At 50.4% G+C, this 15,814-nt stretch overlaps 1 protein-coding gene and 1 long non-coding RNA gene across 3 annotated transcripts; one reads left to right on the forward strand and one right to left on the reverse strand.

Annotated features, from left to right (window-relative positions):
- Window positions 1-299: 299 nt before the first annotated feature.
- LOC136538231 (uncharacterized) lies at window positions 300-2,462 on the forward strand. The gene is made up of 5 exons (XR_010779236.1): window positions 300-454; window positions 537-707; window positions 830-914; window positions 1,391-1,479; window positions 2,078-2,462. It is a non-coding gene; the product is annotated as an uncharacterized lncRNA (long non-coding RNA).
- A 736-nt stretch (window positions 2,463-3,198) lies between these two features.
- LOC136520120 (nuclear transcription factor Y subunit A-9-like) lies at window positions 3,199-15,554 on the reverse strand. Of its 2 annotated transcripts, none has more exons than XM_066513534.1 (7): window positions 15,228-15,554; window positions 13,120-13,439; window positions 11,010-11,113; window positions 10,824-10,895; window positions 4,046-4,210; window positions 3,719-3,842; window positions 3,199-3,625 (listed from the first exon to the last, which is right to left on the reverse strand). In XM_066513534.1, exons 2-7 carry the CDS (start codon window positions 13,385-13,387, stop codon window positions 3,561-3,563), a joined length of 798 nt encoding a protein of 265 aa, XP_066369631.1. In that variant the 5' UTR covers window positions 13,388-13,439; window positions 15,228-15,554; the 3' UTR covers window positions 3,199-3,560. The 2 variants fall into 2 exon arrangements, with proteins under 2 accessions (XP_066369631.1, XP_066369621.1); XM_066513524.1 differs by having other exon boundaries at window positions 3,199-3,628; window positions 15,228-15,547.
- Between the last annotated feature and the right edge of the window lie 260 nt (window positions 15,555-15,814).

Consider the following 15,814-nt stretch of genomic DNA (forward strand, 5'->3'; position numbering starts at 1 on the left):
CGCGCGCCCTCGTCGCCGAGGCGCACACATGGTATTGTTTCAGAACATTATCAGAGTGGTTGAGGCAACAACAGCAGGTCACTCCTGAAATGCTCCACGCCATGTGGCCCTCGCGTGAGGCAGATGAATAGAGCTCCACCTCTCTACACGGTGAGCCAAAGCAGATTCTAAATCCAGTCACATATACTACTGTGATTTCACTTGGCTACTTAACAACGCAACTCTTCCAGGCCGGAGAACTTCAACATATTTTTTGTCGGATTGGAAGGAGAAAGGGGAAGGAGAGGCGTCCGTGGACGTCGGTAGCATCGACTACAGTCTCGCTGCCCATTGCCGCCACTGCCGCTGTGAAGGTGGAGGACGCCGGCCTTGGCCTCGAGATGTCGACATCGATAGCACACATGAGGTGTTCGATGGAATGCCCATTAGGAGAACAGCGCATCCTTATCTCCATGTATATGCCATGAATCAATCCTTATCTGGGCTCTGTGTGAGATCTTTTTTGCTGTACTGCTTCTAACCAATCCTCTTATTAGATACTCACTGTGATAGAGTTTGATCAGGCTGTTCATCCAATACCTGGGCTCGGCGAATGTTCGTGTGTTCGTGATGCTTCACGAGTCATCTTCCCTGTACCAGGGGAGGCGGCGGTAGGGGCAGCAGCAGCAGCCCCGTCCTAAGACCACACGCTAGTCTGGTCCGCCATGGTAAGGCAATCAACTATCTTCCGTCCTGAACAGATCCAGCACACATGCTGCTGCTCTCTTCTTTCGCCAGTATACAAGGCCACAGTACGAGTGATGATGATCCCTTCTCTCTCTTGTATAAGGCGGCAATTCTAGAGTACAGCTCCAATTCCGGGTATCCGGTGGGTGCCCCTGCTAAATCCAGCTCTCTTCTGTGACGCCCACTAGGTATATTCTCCTCTCCCTCTTTCTTCAATTTATTTCAACATCAGCCACATACACATATGTTCTTATTTTTTTTCCAATAATATTAAGATTTGAAATGCCTATACAATTCAAATTTTCACGGAGACAAATTAGTCTAATCCTTAGCTTTTATATTCTTGTATACGTTCTATATCCATGTCATGTTCATGTTTATCTACAAGACCCATCTAGGCTCTGAGTTAGAATAGCTCCGCGAATCAACATCTGTTCCGTCCATTTTTTACCTTTTTGTGATGTCTTATGTTGGATTTTCTATTTTATTAGTGGCCTGATTCTACTCGTTTTTGTCCTCTTAGGCATTTTCTATGTAAGTAATTTCTAATTCATCTTTTAGTACCTTTACGATTCTTCATATAGACCCACATTGGAAGGCATTCACAACAACTTAAACTGAACTAAGAAACACCTAAATAAACTGACCTATGTATTTTCTGCAGTGTATCCAATATCAAACAGTCACTGTAATCTACTATTATCTAATGTGTAAAGCAATTTCAACGGTCCATGTTCTTCCAACAATCAGCTGGTGAGGTGACCTTATACCTTTTTCCCTTCGATTTGTTGATTTACCATCATCTCACTGGTTGTATACTCATTTTGTTCACCAAATGGAGAACTCACAATTTTTCCTCTAAACACAAGTGTAACCTGGTATATAGATTTGAGTCATTGGGTGTAACAAAAGGGAAAACAACAATTTCAATTATACATCAATAAACACAAGGGGCCATCACTATAGTAGTAGATATATTCGTATATGCACTAAATTAAACATATATATGCCTCCTAATAACTTCAGTCTTAATATAATTCCATTTTAACAAACTCTCTAGATTGCACACAAGTGTTTCAACAAGAAAGATTTAGTTAGGATGTGACTGCAATTAGTAAATGCTTATGGTCTTCTTTGTCTACAATACAGGTTCATTTTATAAATCTTTCTATCTTCCAATAATGTTTGATTCCTAACAATTGCTAGAAATTATGGACTAAAAATTCTATACGCAATATCAGCAACTGGTGTCTGAATCCTCATTATTTTTATTTACTAGCCTCTTTCCCTTGTTCTTAGTTTTGTTGGATCAGTATCTAAATCATTGTCCTTTTTCTCTGCATTGGGTTAGGTTGCAGCAACAGAGTGTGGAGGAATTTATGCAGTACCAATAGAAGAATCAGGCCTTTTGCGCAAGTTCGGGTAGGCATGGAGCCTACTATGTTATATCTTATTTGTGAACTAAAATGAGACCATATATAGCAACCGTGTCAGATGCCACGACCATTTTCAAGAGAATTTGTAGCTCCATGCAACTCCTCATGTTAATCAATGACTATGTTTTTTAATCTGGGACAAAGATTTAGATGGAAACATCATGTAAGACCATTTCTACTGACCATGGCACAGATTTAGATGAATACATCATTTGGAGAGAACTATAGGTAACTATGACTCACACCGGATTCTACACTGGCCCAAATCTGGTGTTGGCGTGGCAAAGCCACGCCTTTGTTTCTAGTCAGTCCTGATTTTACGCGCAACCCAGCCCAGTCGACGAAAGAATCAAAGGCATTGAGCGGTGCTGCACCGGTGCTGCTGTGCATCACGAGCGCATAATTTTTTTTTCTGGGGTTAATACGACGAAACTGATGAAAGGGATGCACGTACAGCGGTACTGAAGTCGACCAAGGAAATCTCCTGATATTTCCAATATATCATTTTTATCCGTAGGTGTCGATAAGAAAATATCTATCTTTTTCGTACACATTTTGTTTAATTATTAATTTACTTAAATTCAAATTAAATTTTATTTGAATTTGGTCGGATATTTCTGATATATCCTGTTTATCCTCTTTATTTGTGACCCCCGATAAATTTTAATTTCCGAAAATGAAAACCTTGGAATAGCCCTCATTGAAACACATGAATTTCACGAGAACTTTGTAGGAGTTTCATATGAATTCGTGCGGTTCAATCAGAGTCACAACTGGGTCGCAGGAAGATTGCACGATTTTGTGTCGATTCCCACATATAAAAATATAAAATTACAGCGTTCCATGAAAAATACTGTTCGCTGATTTGTAAGAAAAAAAATACTATAACATGGCTAATAAGCCAGAGCGAACATGGCGCAAGGAATATTCAGTACAAGACCGACGTTGCGGAGCAACGAACAAAGCCAACATGAGTTCAGCTGTTGCCGTGTTACCGTTCAAAAGCTAAAAGAAAATCAGACAAAGCACTACCGAGTTAGTCCAAAGTTTGACCTTCTTAATTATACAGACAGACAGATGTTTCACAGTATCGCCGAACGGCCCAATACAGAGCACAAGCTTTGTTTCTCACTTACAACACACCAGTTACACAAGGGTGGAACGCGAAAGCCAAGAATGAACTGCCTGAAACAGCATACCTACCCATGGCATTGGACACTTGATGGACTCCTGCGCCCAGATTGCATTGCATAGCTACCTCGGTACAAAGCTCATTCAGGTGAACGAGCATTACCGCAGAGATGGCTGCGCATACTGTGGAGCTATGAATCCGATCTCAAATGCTTATGCCTGTGGGCAGAAACTGCTGTTCTAGGATGCCAGAGCCAGACCGCTACTTCAAGCCTCGTTCTGTCGTAGTTGTAGTAAGTCAGGAGGGACATGGAGATGCTCGGAGTTATCATCTCCTAGGGCATGCAGAAGCAGGGTATAAGAAATGGAAATGCATGCACTCATATGAAGTGCAGTATGAAGAGATTATGGAACAACTGTACTACCTTTCTTAGGTTCAGCTTTACCATTGGGAGTACCATTGTCACTTTTCTTTGTGTTTACGAAGCGTCCCCCATTTCCTCTTGCCCTCCTCATCGCGTGCTGATGACGAGACTCATGAAGATATGGCTGCAATATCAAATGCAAGTTCTTAGCAAACTGTCAAGTTACATACTTCACTTATGACTATAACTCAACCACTCAAGGACGTCCAGAAATAAACAAGACACGTAGTTTGCTAAGGAACAAGCTGAAAGTCACTGATCCTAGATCTTGAAAAGTAGTACAAGGGAAGTACAGAGGAGGCAGGGTCATAATACTACTCCACTAACCTTTCTGGCTTTGACCACCTTTTTCTCAAGTTCAGCCTTGGCACGTGACTGCCGCCGTCTTAAAATACCATGGTACTGCTTGGCATTTACATAAACAGGCTCCTCAGATACTTCAAGAGGTAATGGCATTCGAGATTGAGTTAGTCCAGGTGGCTGAAAATGAGCCTGCACATATAACGTAAACGTAAGGCGCTTTATATACTAAAAAAGAAAGAGTATGTAGGGCGCTTTATACATTAAAAAAGAAGAGTACTACAACACAAGCGGAAGGGAAATGCTTTGAGTACAACAATTTGACTACAACTGAAGTACAACCATGCACCTAAACCGTTATCATCCATGTGATTTTAACAGTTGGAATCTTGAGTTGTACTCAAATGATTGTACGTGTAGCAGTGCTCTTTGTTTTTCCAAGTTAATTCAGGCAATTCGGTCGAGCTTTGAACATAGATGTATTGATAATACATGATTACATAAATTGAATAAAGTGAAGATGAATTCGTCTATTCAGAGTGTTGTACTTGATCCAAAGACATCTGAGCACTACCATCTTCCATAGTTATGACAACGTTACTTTTTTCTTCTTTTGACACCTCTAATGGGACAAGCTGTAGTGTGTGTTCATGTGCACATACTGATGGATAAGTCTGGCTGCTGTAGTCTTTGTGGAGCTGTTGTGGTCTTTGTGTTTTCAGGACAGCATAGGACAGCATCTTAGACTAGAGGACAGCATCTAGGACAACATCTTAGACTAGCATCTAGAGGACAGCATCTTAGCATCTAGGACAGCATCTTAGACTAGCATCTTCGCATATGCTTGGCTGGCTAGCAGCCTATAAATATGTATCTCTAACCCCTCGGGTTGGTATGGCATTGAGAAATAAACCAAAAAATTATCCCAACTCCTAGTGTCATCCTCTCTCGATGAGAGTAAGAATTCTGCTACTTCCAAGAGTGAGAATTCAGCGACTAACAAGTGGTATTAGAGCCGTATTATCCTGTAGCCTGAGCATCTCCTGCTCATCTCCATTCCCAGCCACACAACAGCCCCAGCTGCGAGCAGCAGCTCCGGCCGCTCCTGCTCACTCCTCCCCCGTGCAAACGAGCAGTAGCTCGTCTGAAGCAGCCCTCTCCCCACGCAGCAGCCCCCGGTAGCGCGTCATGTCCGCAGGGCAGTCTCAGCGCTCGGTCGCCTCGAGCACGCGGTGTCGGCAGGAGGCCGAACTTGCCGCGTTAGAGGAACGCGACCGAGCGGCGGCAGAGACCGCTACGGCGGCGGCAAGGGCGTCGAGGCTGGCAACAGCCAGAGCGGAGGCGGAAGTAGCGGCGGCGGCGAATGCACCGCGTGCGGCGGCAGCGGAGGTCAAGGCTCTGCGCGGCAGCATCGGCAGCTCCATTTCCGCTGACGACACCGCCGACGCGGACCTCGAGCTGCTAGAGAGGGAGGCAGCGCGAGCGCGGGCGGCGCAGTGGGCAGCCGTGCACGCCCACGAGACACGGACGCGCTGGCGGCGCTCCTGGAGGAGGCGCGCACGACGGTGGCGCTCCTGGGGCAGCCGCGCACGCCCACGAGCGCGGCGGCAGCCCAGACAGGCGCGGACGCGCTGGCGGCGCTCCTGGAGGAGGCGCGCACGGCAACGGTGGCGGACAGGTCGATGGAGAGTGCGGCCTTCACAGGCAGCGTGGCTCTCTCTCCCCAGATCGGTACCGACGGGTCGATGAAGAGCGCGGCCTTCACAGGCAGCGTGGCTCTCTCTCCCCGGATCGGTACCGTGGTTACCACGGGCTCCAGGCTGTTGTCAAGGACGTCGGTCCCGGTGGTGGGTGGCCTACCCTCACCAAGACCAACTACGTCGAGTGGGCTGTGGTGATGAGGGTAAAGCTCTAGGTGCGGCATATGTGGGAGGCAGTCCGATACGGCGACGTCGACTACGATCTAGATCGACGGGCGCTGGATGCCCTCATCGCTGCAGTCCCGCCCGAGATACAGTTCTCGCTTACCAACAAGCGGACTGCCAAAGAGGCTTGGGACGCCATCGCTGCAGCACGCATCGGCAGCGACCGCGCCCGCAAGTCCACAATGCACGCACTTCGCAAGGAGTGGGAGAACTGGCCTTCAAGCCAGGTGAGGACGTTGATGACTTTGCTCTCTGTCTCAACACTCTGTTGCAGAAGATGGTGCAGTTCGGCGATGACACCTACGGCGAGGAGAGAGCTGTCGAAAAACTCTTTCGCTGTGTCCCCGAGAAGTACAAGCAGATGGCTCGCTCGATCGAGTCCCTGCTGGATCTCTCCACGATGTCGATCGAGGAGGCGATAGGTTGGCTCAAGGTCGTCGACAGCGATGAGCCACAGTCTCTCTCGGGGCCCATCACCACTGGCGGGAAGCTCCTTCTCACTCGGAAGCAATGGCTTGCCAGCCAAGGTGACCGAAAGAAGGGGGAGCCTTCTTCCGCGACAGGCGGCCGCAAGCGTGGCAAGCCACGCAAGGCGCACAGAGACGCCCAGGCCGGGGCGCGAGGACGTGCCGAGGGTGATGCTCGCGGAGGCGCCCAGGGCGGCGCCGCCGGCAGGAACAAGCTGGCACGAGACGACGCCTGCCGCAACTGCGGCCAGCTCGGCCATTGGGCCAAGGACTACCGACAGCCACAACGCGGCCAGGCCCACGTCGCACAGGCGGAGGAGCCGGCTCTGTTCATGGCACATGCAAGCATTGAGCTACCTCCAGCGACACCGGCCGCAGCGGCTCTCCTCCACCTCGACAAGCCAAAAGCACACGCCCTCCTCGGCGACAGCTCCGGCAACGACAAGACTGACGGGTGGTGCCTCGACACTGGCGCCACCCATCACATGACCGGTCGACGGGAGTTCTTCACCAAGCTTGACTCTAGCGTCCAAGGCTCCGTCAAGTTTGGGGATGCCTCCGGCGTAGAGATCAAGGGCGTCGGCTCCGTCATCTTCACCGCCGTGTCTGGTGAGCACAGGCTGGTCATCGGAGTCTACTACATCCCCGCATTGAGGAACTCCATCATCAGCTTAGGACAGCTGGATGAGAACGTTTCACGCGTGGTGGTTGAGGACGGAGTCATGAGGATTTGGGATCGTCGTCGTCGCCTTCTTGCCAAGGTATCCAGAAGCGCAAATCGACTCTACGTCCTTAACGTGCAGGTGGCACAACCCCTCTGTCTCGCTGCTCGTCAGGACGACGAGGCGTGGCAGTGGCACGAGCGTTTCGGGCACCTTCACTTTGAGGCCCTGAAGCGGCTCAGTGCCACGGAGATGGTGCGAGGCCTGTTGTGCCTCGACCACGTGGAGCAGCTCTGCGACATCTGCGTGTTGACAAAGTAGAGGCGACTCCTCTTTCCACAGCGGGCTAGCTTTCGAGCCAAGGAGAGGCTCAAGCTTGTGCACGGGGACTTGTGTGGCCCAGTGACACCGGCCACACCGGGAGGACGACGCTACTTCCTGCTGCTCATCGACGACCTCTCCCGCTACATGTGGGCGATGGTCCTCGACAGCAAGGGAGAGGCTGCGGACGCCATCAGGCGCGCGCAGGCTGCTGCGGAGGCGGAGTGCGGCCGCAAGCTGCGCATGCTGCGCACCGACAACAGCGGCGAATTCACGGCGGCTGAATTCGCGTCGTACTGTGCTGACGAGGGCATTCAGCGCCACTACTCCGCGCCGTACAACCCGCAGCAGAATGGCGTCGTCGAGCGGCGCAACCAGACGGTTGTGGGGATGGCTCGGGCCCTCCTCAAGCAGAGGGGGATGCCGACTGTCTTCTGGGGAGAGACGGTAGTGACGGCCGTCTACATCCTCAACCGCTCGCCTACCAAGACGCTCGACGGCAGGACGTCGTACGAGGCTTGGCATGGGCACAAGCCGGCGGTCTCCCACTTGCGGGTCTTCGGCTGCCTTGCGTTCGCCAAGGAGCTTGGCCACATCAGCAAGCTCGACGACAGGAGCACTCCGGGAGTGTTCATCGGCTACGCGGAGGGCTCGAAGGCCTACCGCATCCTGGACCCGAAGACACAGTGTGTGCGCACGGCGCGCGACGTTGTGTTCAACGAAGGGCGAGGATGGACGTGGGACAAGGCGGTGGACGACGGCTCGGCTCCGACGTACGACGACTTCACTGTCGAGTACGTCCACTTCGAGGGAGCTGGGGGAGTAGGCGGCTCTTCTTCGGCGAGCGCGTCTACCCCAGTCCCTGAGCCTCCACCGACCCCAGCGCCTGCTACTCCGACAGCACCACGCTCTCCAGCCAAGACCTCGGCTGCGATGAGTTCTTCGCCGGCTCCACCACAACCGGCAACGCCACGCACTCCAGCACCGACAGGCACCACTCCGGGCACGTCTACTCCACCACCAGCTCGTGTCGAGCACCGCCCGGTTGAGCTCGCTACTCCGCTCTCTCACGACGAGGAGCACGTCGACGCGTACCACGACGGCGAGCCGTTGCGGTACCGTACGATGGAGAACCTTCTCGGCGACCAGCCGGTGCCGGGACCGGTGCCTCACGACCTGGAGGCGCAGTTGCACCTTGCGTGAGACGACGGCGAGCCTCGGTCGTTTGCAGAGGCCGAGAGACACGCGGCATGGCGTGCCGCGATGCAGTTGGAGATGGATGCGGTTGAGAAGAACCGCACCTGGGAGCTTGCTGACCTTCCTCGTGGTCACCGCGCGATCACCCTTAAGTGAGTGTACAAGCTGAAGAGGGATGAAGCCGGTGCCATCGTCAAGCACAAGGCTCGCTTGGTGGCACGAGGTTTCATGCAGTAGGAGGGGGTCGACTTCGACGACGCCTTTGCTCCCGTGGCACGGATGGAGTCCGTGCGACTCCTCCTTGCGCTAGCTGCCCAGGAGGGCTGGCGTGTTCATCACATGGACGTCAAGTCGGCGTTCCTTAACGGCGACTTGAAGGAGGAGGTCTACGTGCACCAGCCGCCGGGATTTGCGATCCCCGGCAATGAGGGCAAGGTGCTCCGCCTGCGCAAGGCCCTCTATGGCTTGCGGCAGGCACCGAGGGCGTGGAATGCCAAGTTGGATTCCACGCTAAAGGGGATGGGCTTCGAGCAAAGCCCGCACGAGGCGGCCATCTACCGACGGGGCAGTGGAGGTAATGCTCTGCTGGTGGGTGTCTACATCGACGACTTGGTGATCACCGGCACCAAGGATGCGGAGATGGCGGCATTCAAGAAAGAGATGAAGGCCACCTTCCAGATGAGTGACCTGGGGCCTCTCTCCTACCTGGGAATCGAGGTGCACCAGGATGACTCCGGGATCACGCTTCGACAGATCGCCTACGCCAAGCGCGTCGTTGAGCTAGTTGGGCTCACCGACTGCAACCCAGCTCTCACTCCGATGGAGGACAGGCTGAAGCTGAGCCGCGACAGCACGACGGAGGAGGTGGACGCTACGCAGTACCGACGTCTTGTGGGGAGCCTTCGCTACCTCGCCCACACACGGCCAGACCTGGCATTCTCCGTCGGCTACGTTAGTCGGTTCATGCAGCGACCGACAACGGAGCACCAGCAGGCTGTGAAGAGGATCATCAGCTACGTTGCGGGGACTCTCGACCACGGCCTCTACTACCCTAGGTGCCCTGGGGCGGCACACTTCGTCGGGTACAACGACAGCGACCACGCCGACGACATCGACACCAGCAAGAGCACGAGCAGGATCCTCTTCTTCCTCGGCAAGTGCCTCGTTAACTGGCAGTCGGTCAAGCAGCAGGTGGTGGCCCTGTCTAGCTACGAGGCCAAGTACATAGCGGCCTCCACCGCTTCGACTCAGGCGCTCTGGCTCGCTCGACTGCTTGGTGATCTCCTCGGTAGAGACACTAGAGCGGTGGAGCTCAGGGTGGACAGCAAGTCCGCTCTGGCCCTGGCAAAGAACCCCGTTTTCCATGAACGCGGCAAGCACATCCGGGTGAGGTAACACTTCATCCGAGGCTGTCTTGAGGAAGGGAGCATCAAGACGAGCTACATCAACACCAAGGACCAGCTTGCGGACCTGCTCACCAAGCCCCTTAGGAGGATCAAGTTCCTTGAGCTCTGCTCCAGGACCGGGATGGTTCAACTTTCCCACAAGACTTAGGGGGAGAATGATGGATAAGTCTGGCTGCTGTGGTCTTTGTGGAGCTGTTGTGGTCTTTGTGGGGCTGTTGTGGTCTTTGTGTTTTTAGGACAACATCTTAGACTAGAGGACAGCATCTAGGACAACATCTTATACTAGCATCTAGAGAACATCATCTTAGCATCTAGGACAGCATCTTAGACTAGCATCTTGGCATATACTTGGCTGGCTAGCAGCCTATAAATATGTATCCCCAACCCCTCGGGTTGGTATGGCATTAAGAAATAAACCAGAAAATTGTCTTAACTCCTAGTGTCATCCTCTCTCGATGAGAGTAAGAATTCTGCTACTTCCAAGAGTGAGAATTCAGCGACTAACACATACACACCCACCCTACACATGCACACACCCACGCACACAACCAAATGTTTCTGCTTACCATAGGTTAGCATTTTTTACCAAAAAAAGGAACACAAGTATTTTCAATTCAATTTTGCTTCCATTTTCTGGATCATGTGCTGTAATTTTAATAGGAAGCATGCTCATAAGACTGACAACTGTTCAATACATCTCCACTCTCTTCATCTCAGATTTCATATTTTGCTTGAGTAGCTAATGCTGTTATTTAGAGCAGTGCTATTAAAATTTGCATAAAAGGGGCCCCATGATTTATAATGCTTAAATCAGCATAGAATAGTACCACAGCTTGACTTCCATAGGGAGCAACCATGCCTGCATAGTAAGGATCTGGGTACTGATATGCTGCAGAAGCCTACACAAGGAAAGATATATAAACATGAGACAAGGAACACGTTGCCTTACAAGTTCTCAGAAATGGAAACATAAACAGACAAGAAACAGAGTCCATAGAGAAAAGGGTGCACACAATTGATTGGTTCAGTTCCAGCTGTGAGTATGGTGCCAAATACTCTGGCACCAAAGCAGGTATCTGCGATGTGGCATGGTTCTTTTCTTGACCAGCGCTTCCATCTGGAATTAAAATAACATCAGTTCTTGATTTCTTTTGTTGGTAGCAAAAGTTGCTTGGAGCTAAAAGGCTTTCTTCTTATTGTTGTTAGGTATCAAAAAGATCTACTTTTGTTGCCAACGCAATGATTGATAATGAATCAAACTCTTCAAATCTAACAGTATAGCATGTTTACCCAAGTAGAACGTGTACAGCTGTACTCACACCAACGTTTAAAACATTACATAAGGAAGTAGCATTCCCCTCTCATCTGACATTATAGAACGCAGCATTGTCAATAGAGGCAAACCAATACTATGAAAATTTCAAAACAAGGAGCATTAGCCAAAAGACAAGAGGGAGGAAGGGAGGGAGGGAGGGAGGGAGGGGAGGGGGCTATACCAAAAGTTGGAACTAGCAAAGCATGGAATTTTGGCAACCATACTATATTTCAACAGCCTGAGCTGTTTATAGCGACCTTTCAAGGCAGTCAAATGATTCTTGCAAGGAACCATTTAGCCTGCTAATGGTGAGATATGATAATGCAAAAACGGACAGGGGGGGGGCGATGCAAATCAGTTCACAGAAGATTGCAGCTTGCTGGGAGCACATTCTCATGGAGGTGTACAAAGAGGTACTCGTAAGTAGCTACTGTTGAAATCCTAATATCTTAACTGACCACTATTTTGCATTTTTTGCATCAAAACGAACTAATTTATGTTGTTATCATACACATCTATTTATTTTTAGTCAATGCAATCAAGGCTCCACCATGCTGCTGGAAGAATTGATAAAAGGATGAAATACTTGGCCAAGCAGTGGAAGTTAGGATTAATTAGACAAGCAGGATGTACCAGAAACCTTTTTTCTGGTAAAGAGTGGCAGGAGCTCTGCCGATCATTTTGTAGAGAAGGAAACGGTATAAAGCTTTACAAAGAGAAGATGAGCACCAGGCTCACAAGCCAAACTCCCAGGGCGGAAGGGAACCCAGAAACAAAGATAGAAACTCAAATTATAGATATTTCAATGCTTAAGCTATCTGCCAATTACTACTGGGATTACTTCTGCAGAAATGAGTTCTCTAAGTCATGCAAGCATTTGATGCATAAAGTTCTATAATATTTAACTCTTCATTCAATTTTCATATTTACTTTCATACGATTCTCTGTTAATATACACACTGGATAATGCTATTATGATTAGTTGATTAGTGAACACTTCAATGCAGAGGGAAAAAAAACATTTACACATAAAGATACGATAAAGAGAAACAGCCACGATCCTAGCACTGTCAATACTATACCAGGGAAAACTACAGGACATTTAACACAATGATAATCATTTGAAACCCATTTATCCTTTTGCACAAACTGCTCTAGTTGATTAAAGTACTTACTTAATATTAATAAGATGGTATTGCACAAACTGCTCTAGTTCATTAAAGTACTTGCTTAACATTTATAAGATAAGAATTAAGATGGTACTCCTTCAACATGGAACTAGGCAAGTGGAACTACGAATGTGATGATAAATACACAATAGTACAATACAACATCAGCACAGCAGATATGATACCCGTCCATGAGATTGATGCAGCTACAAAAGATTCGGAATCAGAGAACTGAGCAAGGTTTCAGACTTCTGGTGGTGCCAATACTGCTGCAGCTTCAGCAAGGCCTGCATGGCTGCATTCAATGTCATTCGTCCATACTTTTATATACTAAATAAGAAACTGCCGTGCTATGCCTGCTCTCTCCGTCCAGAAAAAAAACGCAATTCTAGCTTTGGGGACCGGACGGATGGAGTACTCCTTAGTAGTGGAAGCATCTTTTATGCAAGACCTTCCATTGATATAGAAAGATCTTCCAACGAATTCAAATCAAGATGCAGTACTGTATGCTAAAAGAAGCAAGAACGCTGAACTATAAGAGAAGAGGCACCAGTGCACCACTACAACAACTTCCTGCAATAACAGCTCAGCCATCTCTTTATTAACTAAGAGGGAGAAAAAAAGTTAGCATCGCCATACCTTTTGGTTCCCCGGATCTCCGTGAATCCTCGCTGCTCTCGTCACTCGGGGCTCCTTTAGCCGCGCCGCCGCCACCACTACCACCTGCCGGGCTGCTCGACAGGCTAATCCCCGCCCCACTCCCGGGCGCCACAACGGCTGGCGACACTGCACCGAGCACGGCCCCGGAGGTCGTCCACCACGGCTGCACCGCCGGGCCACCGGACGGCAGCCCGGCGCCCTGCCCTCTGGGCTCCACCAGGTTCGTCCCGCCCGGCCGCGACTCCATGCTGCTCACGCTCGCCGCCCTGCTGGCAGCGCCGCTCAGGCCGTGGCCGTCGCTGTTTCAGTGGCATCAGGAAGACGAGCGATGGAAAAGTCAAACCGAGTTGAACAGTGGCAGTACGTCACAAACGAGGATCGACAATGAATGCAGGATGTGCTCGGTGCAAAACAGGGTCGCGATCCCGACTCGATCGCAGGCACGTAAAACTCTGCGACGCTCTGACTCCATCGCAGAACACATTCTTGCTCGCAAGTCGCGAATCATGGAGCAGCAGAACACTGGACACGAAACATCAGGGCCAATTCAAGATAGAGCGCAAGGTTTCGCCGCGAGACTCGAGTTTCAGCTCTAGCTACCGATTCACTCGAAACCATTTAAAACCGCAATAAGCAACAAAACGCCGATCGGAAGGCAAAAACCAAACACCATGCGTCGGTGCAAGTGATCGACCGTAATTATTTATAGCTTCGTCCTATGTTGTGATCGGACGTGGTTTAGCGCTCAATGATATATGGTTTATACTGGTCCAGCCAACATACCCTATGTCCAGTTCTAGTCGGTCAGAGACTTTATTCCTAAGTAAAGCTACTCAAAGTTTGTCGTGGGGTTACAAACGAGTAGGAATAAAATAAGGGTATCAGAGGTCTAGTTGGACTTTAGACTGAAGAGCTAAGAGTAACGGGAACTCTAACGTGCGTTAAGTATTGGAACATACGCTAAGTATTGGAACGTGAGCCTAGCAAAGTGAGGATCGGAATCCATCGTCGTCCGAATGAATGAATCATCTTCCTTTTAGAAGAGAGCGCATCCCCTTTTACAGGTGAAGATGACGACTTTATAAGTAGAGAGAGTGTCTTAGTCTTGTTGTCCACGCCGTCAGGTATAAGACAGTTTGTCGGCGCCTACAATACTGTTGACGTCCACATCGTATTTTTCTTGTATGACAAATGCCGGCGCCTACCATAATGTAGAATAAATATCGACGCCCATAACACTATTCATGTTCTGACATGTCTGAAATGTTGTAAAGCACCTTTTTGGCATGCCCTGACAGTACTGTTCTGCATGTGTGCAGGGTACGGTCCTCGGTATTACGGTTGACAGCGTCTTGTCTTATCTGCTCCGCCTAATTCTGGGGTCTTTACCGAGCGGACGTCCCCGTTCGGTCGTTCCCAGTCGGCTCTGACCGTGCCGGTCGAAGAAGAGTTATAAACAGAGGTTCGGTGTATCCCCGGTCGAAGACGCGCGGTCGAAGACTTAGATCGCTCTTCCGGCCGAGCCAGACCAGAAGTCACGCGTTGTTGTAATGCTGTCTGCTAGACCGAGCTTTTACCGAGAAACAGACCTATCGAGAACCCTGGATTTCTGAACCCGACAGCACGTGACAAGCAGGTGCTGAAGAACACAGGAATTCTCCCTCGACTCGACCAGACCAACGAAACCAAGCTGCAGCCCCTGCCGCAGAAATCAATCCTCTCCAGAAAAATAATCACACCCCACCATCAGTCCTACTCCAAATCAATCCTGCTGCTCCGATGAACAGGACCCATCTCCCCCTGATCCAACCAGAATTCCCCAACCCACTGGCACTGCAAGCTCCCCGCAACGGCTCCCTCCGCCGAAATTGGGAGGCCGCCTTATCCGAACCCGCCCGGCCCGCCGCCCAAAAATGGAAACGAGGTCGGTCACGAGGCGGCGGCCGCATCAAACCCGAGGCAGGGCAAAAAAGAGGGCCAACCAACACCAAACCGCCAATCAGGAAGAAGCAAGGGAATAAAAGGAAGCAAGCGAGGGCGAACGGGAAGTCGGGAAGAGAGGCTCAGACGCCGCTGCTGATACTGACCACTGGGCGCGAAGGGGCGGAGCCGGCGGCCAATAAGAGAGCGCGTCGTCTCCTTCCCTTGTTTCCTCTCTCTATCTCTCACGCTCTCTCGCGCGCGCGTTCCGGGGGCGAGGCGCGGGGAGGAGGATCCCAGGAGGCCGGCCAATCGGAGCACGCTCTGCGTAGAGGTCGTCGCCGTGGACGCGTAACTCTAGCAGCTAAGCTGGTATTAAATCGGCTTCTACCATTTGCACGGCTTCTAGAGAAACACGGCTCCACGACGAATTAAAGTCGGCTGAATACAGCAGCGAACATGCCGGAATTGGGCAGGGATTATTGTAGTGTCTCGGACAGCCGGACAGGTGGACGACGGGCATGGATTAATAATAATCATTATAAGCATGGGTTAGTTTAACAAATGAACAGATTTTTGAGGGGCGTGGGATACGGGTAGGCGGACGAGTGGACGGCCCGGATGCGGCGGGTAGAAGATTCTCTTCGGATCGGATAGACTTGTGCGCGACAAAAGTGAAGTGGTCACCACGGGCTTTTTTTGGCTCGGCAGCTGTGCGGTGCGTCAAGTGTGAAGTGACAGAGGGACGGCCAGA

This window comes from Miscanthus floridulus, chromosome 2 (assembly GCF_019320115.1).
Source record: "Miscanthus floridulus cultivar M001 chromosome 2, ASM1932011v1, whole genome shotgun sequence".
NCBI lineage: Eukaryota > Viridiplantae > Streptophyta > Magnoliopsida > Poales > Poaceae > Miscanthus > Miscanthus floridulus.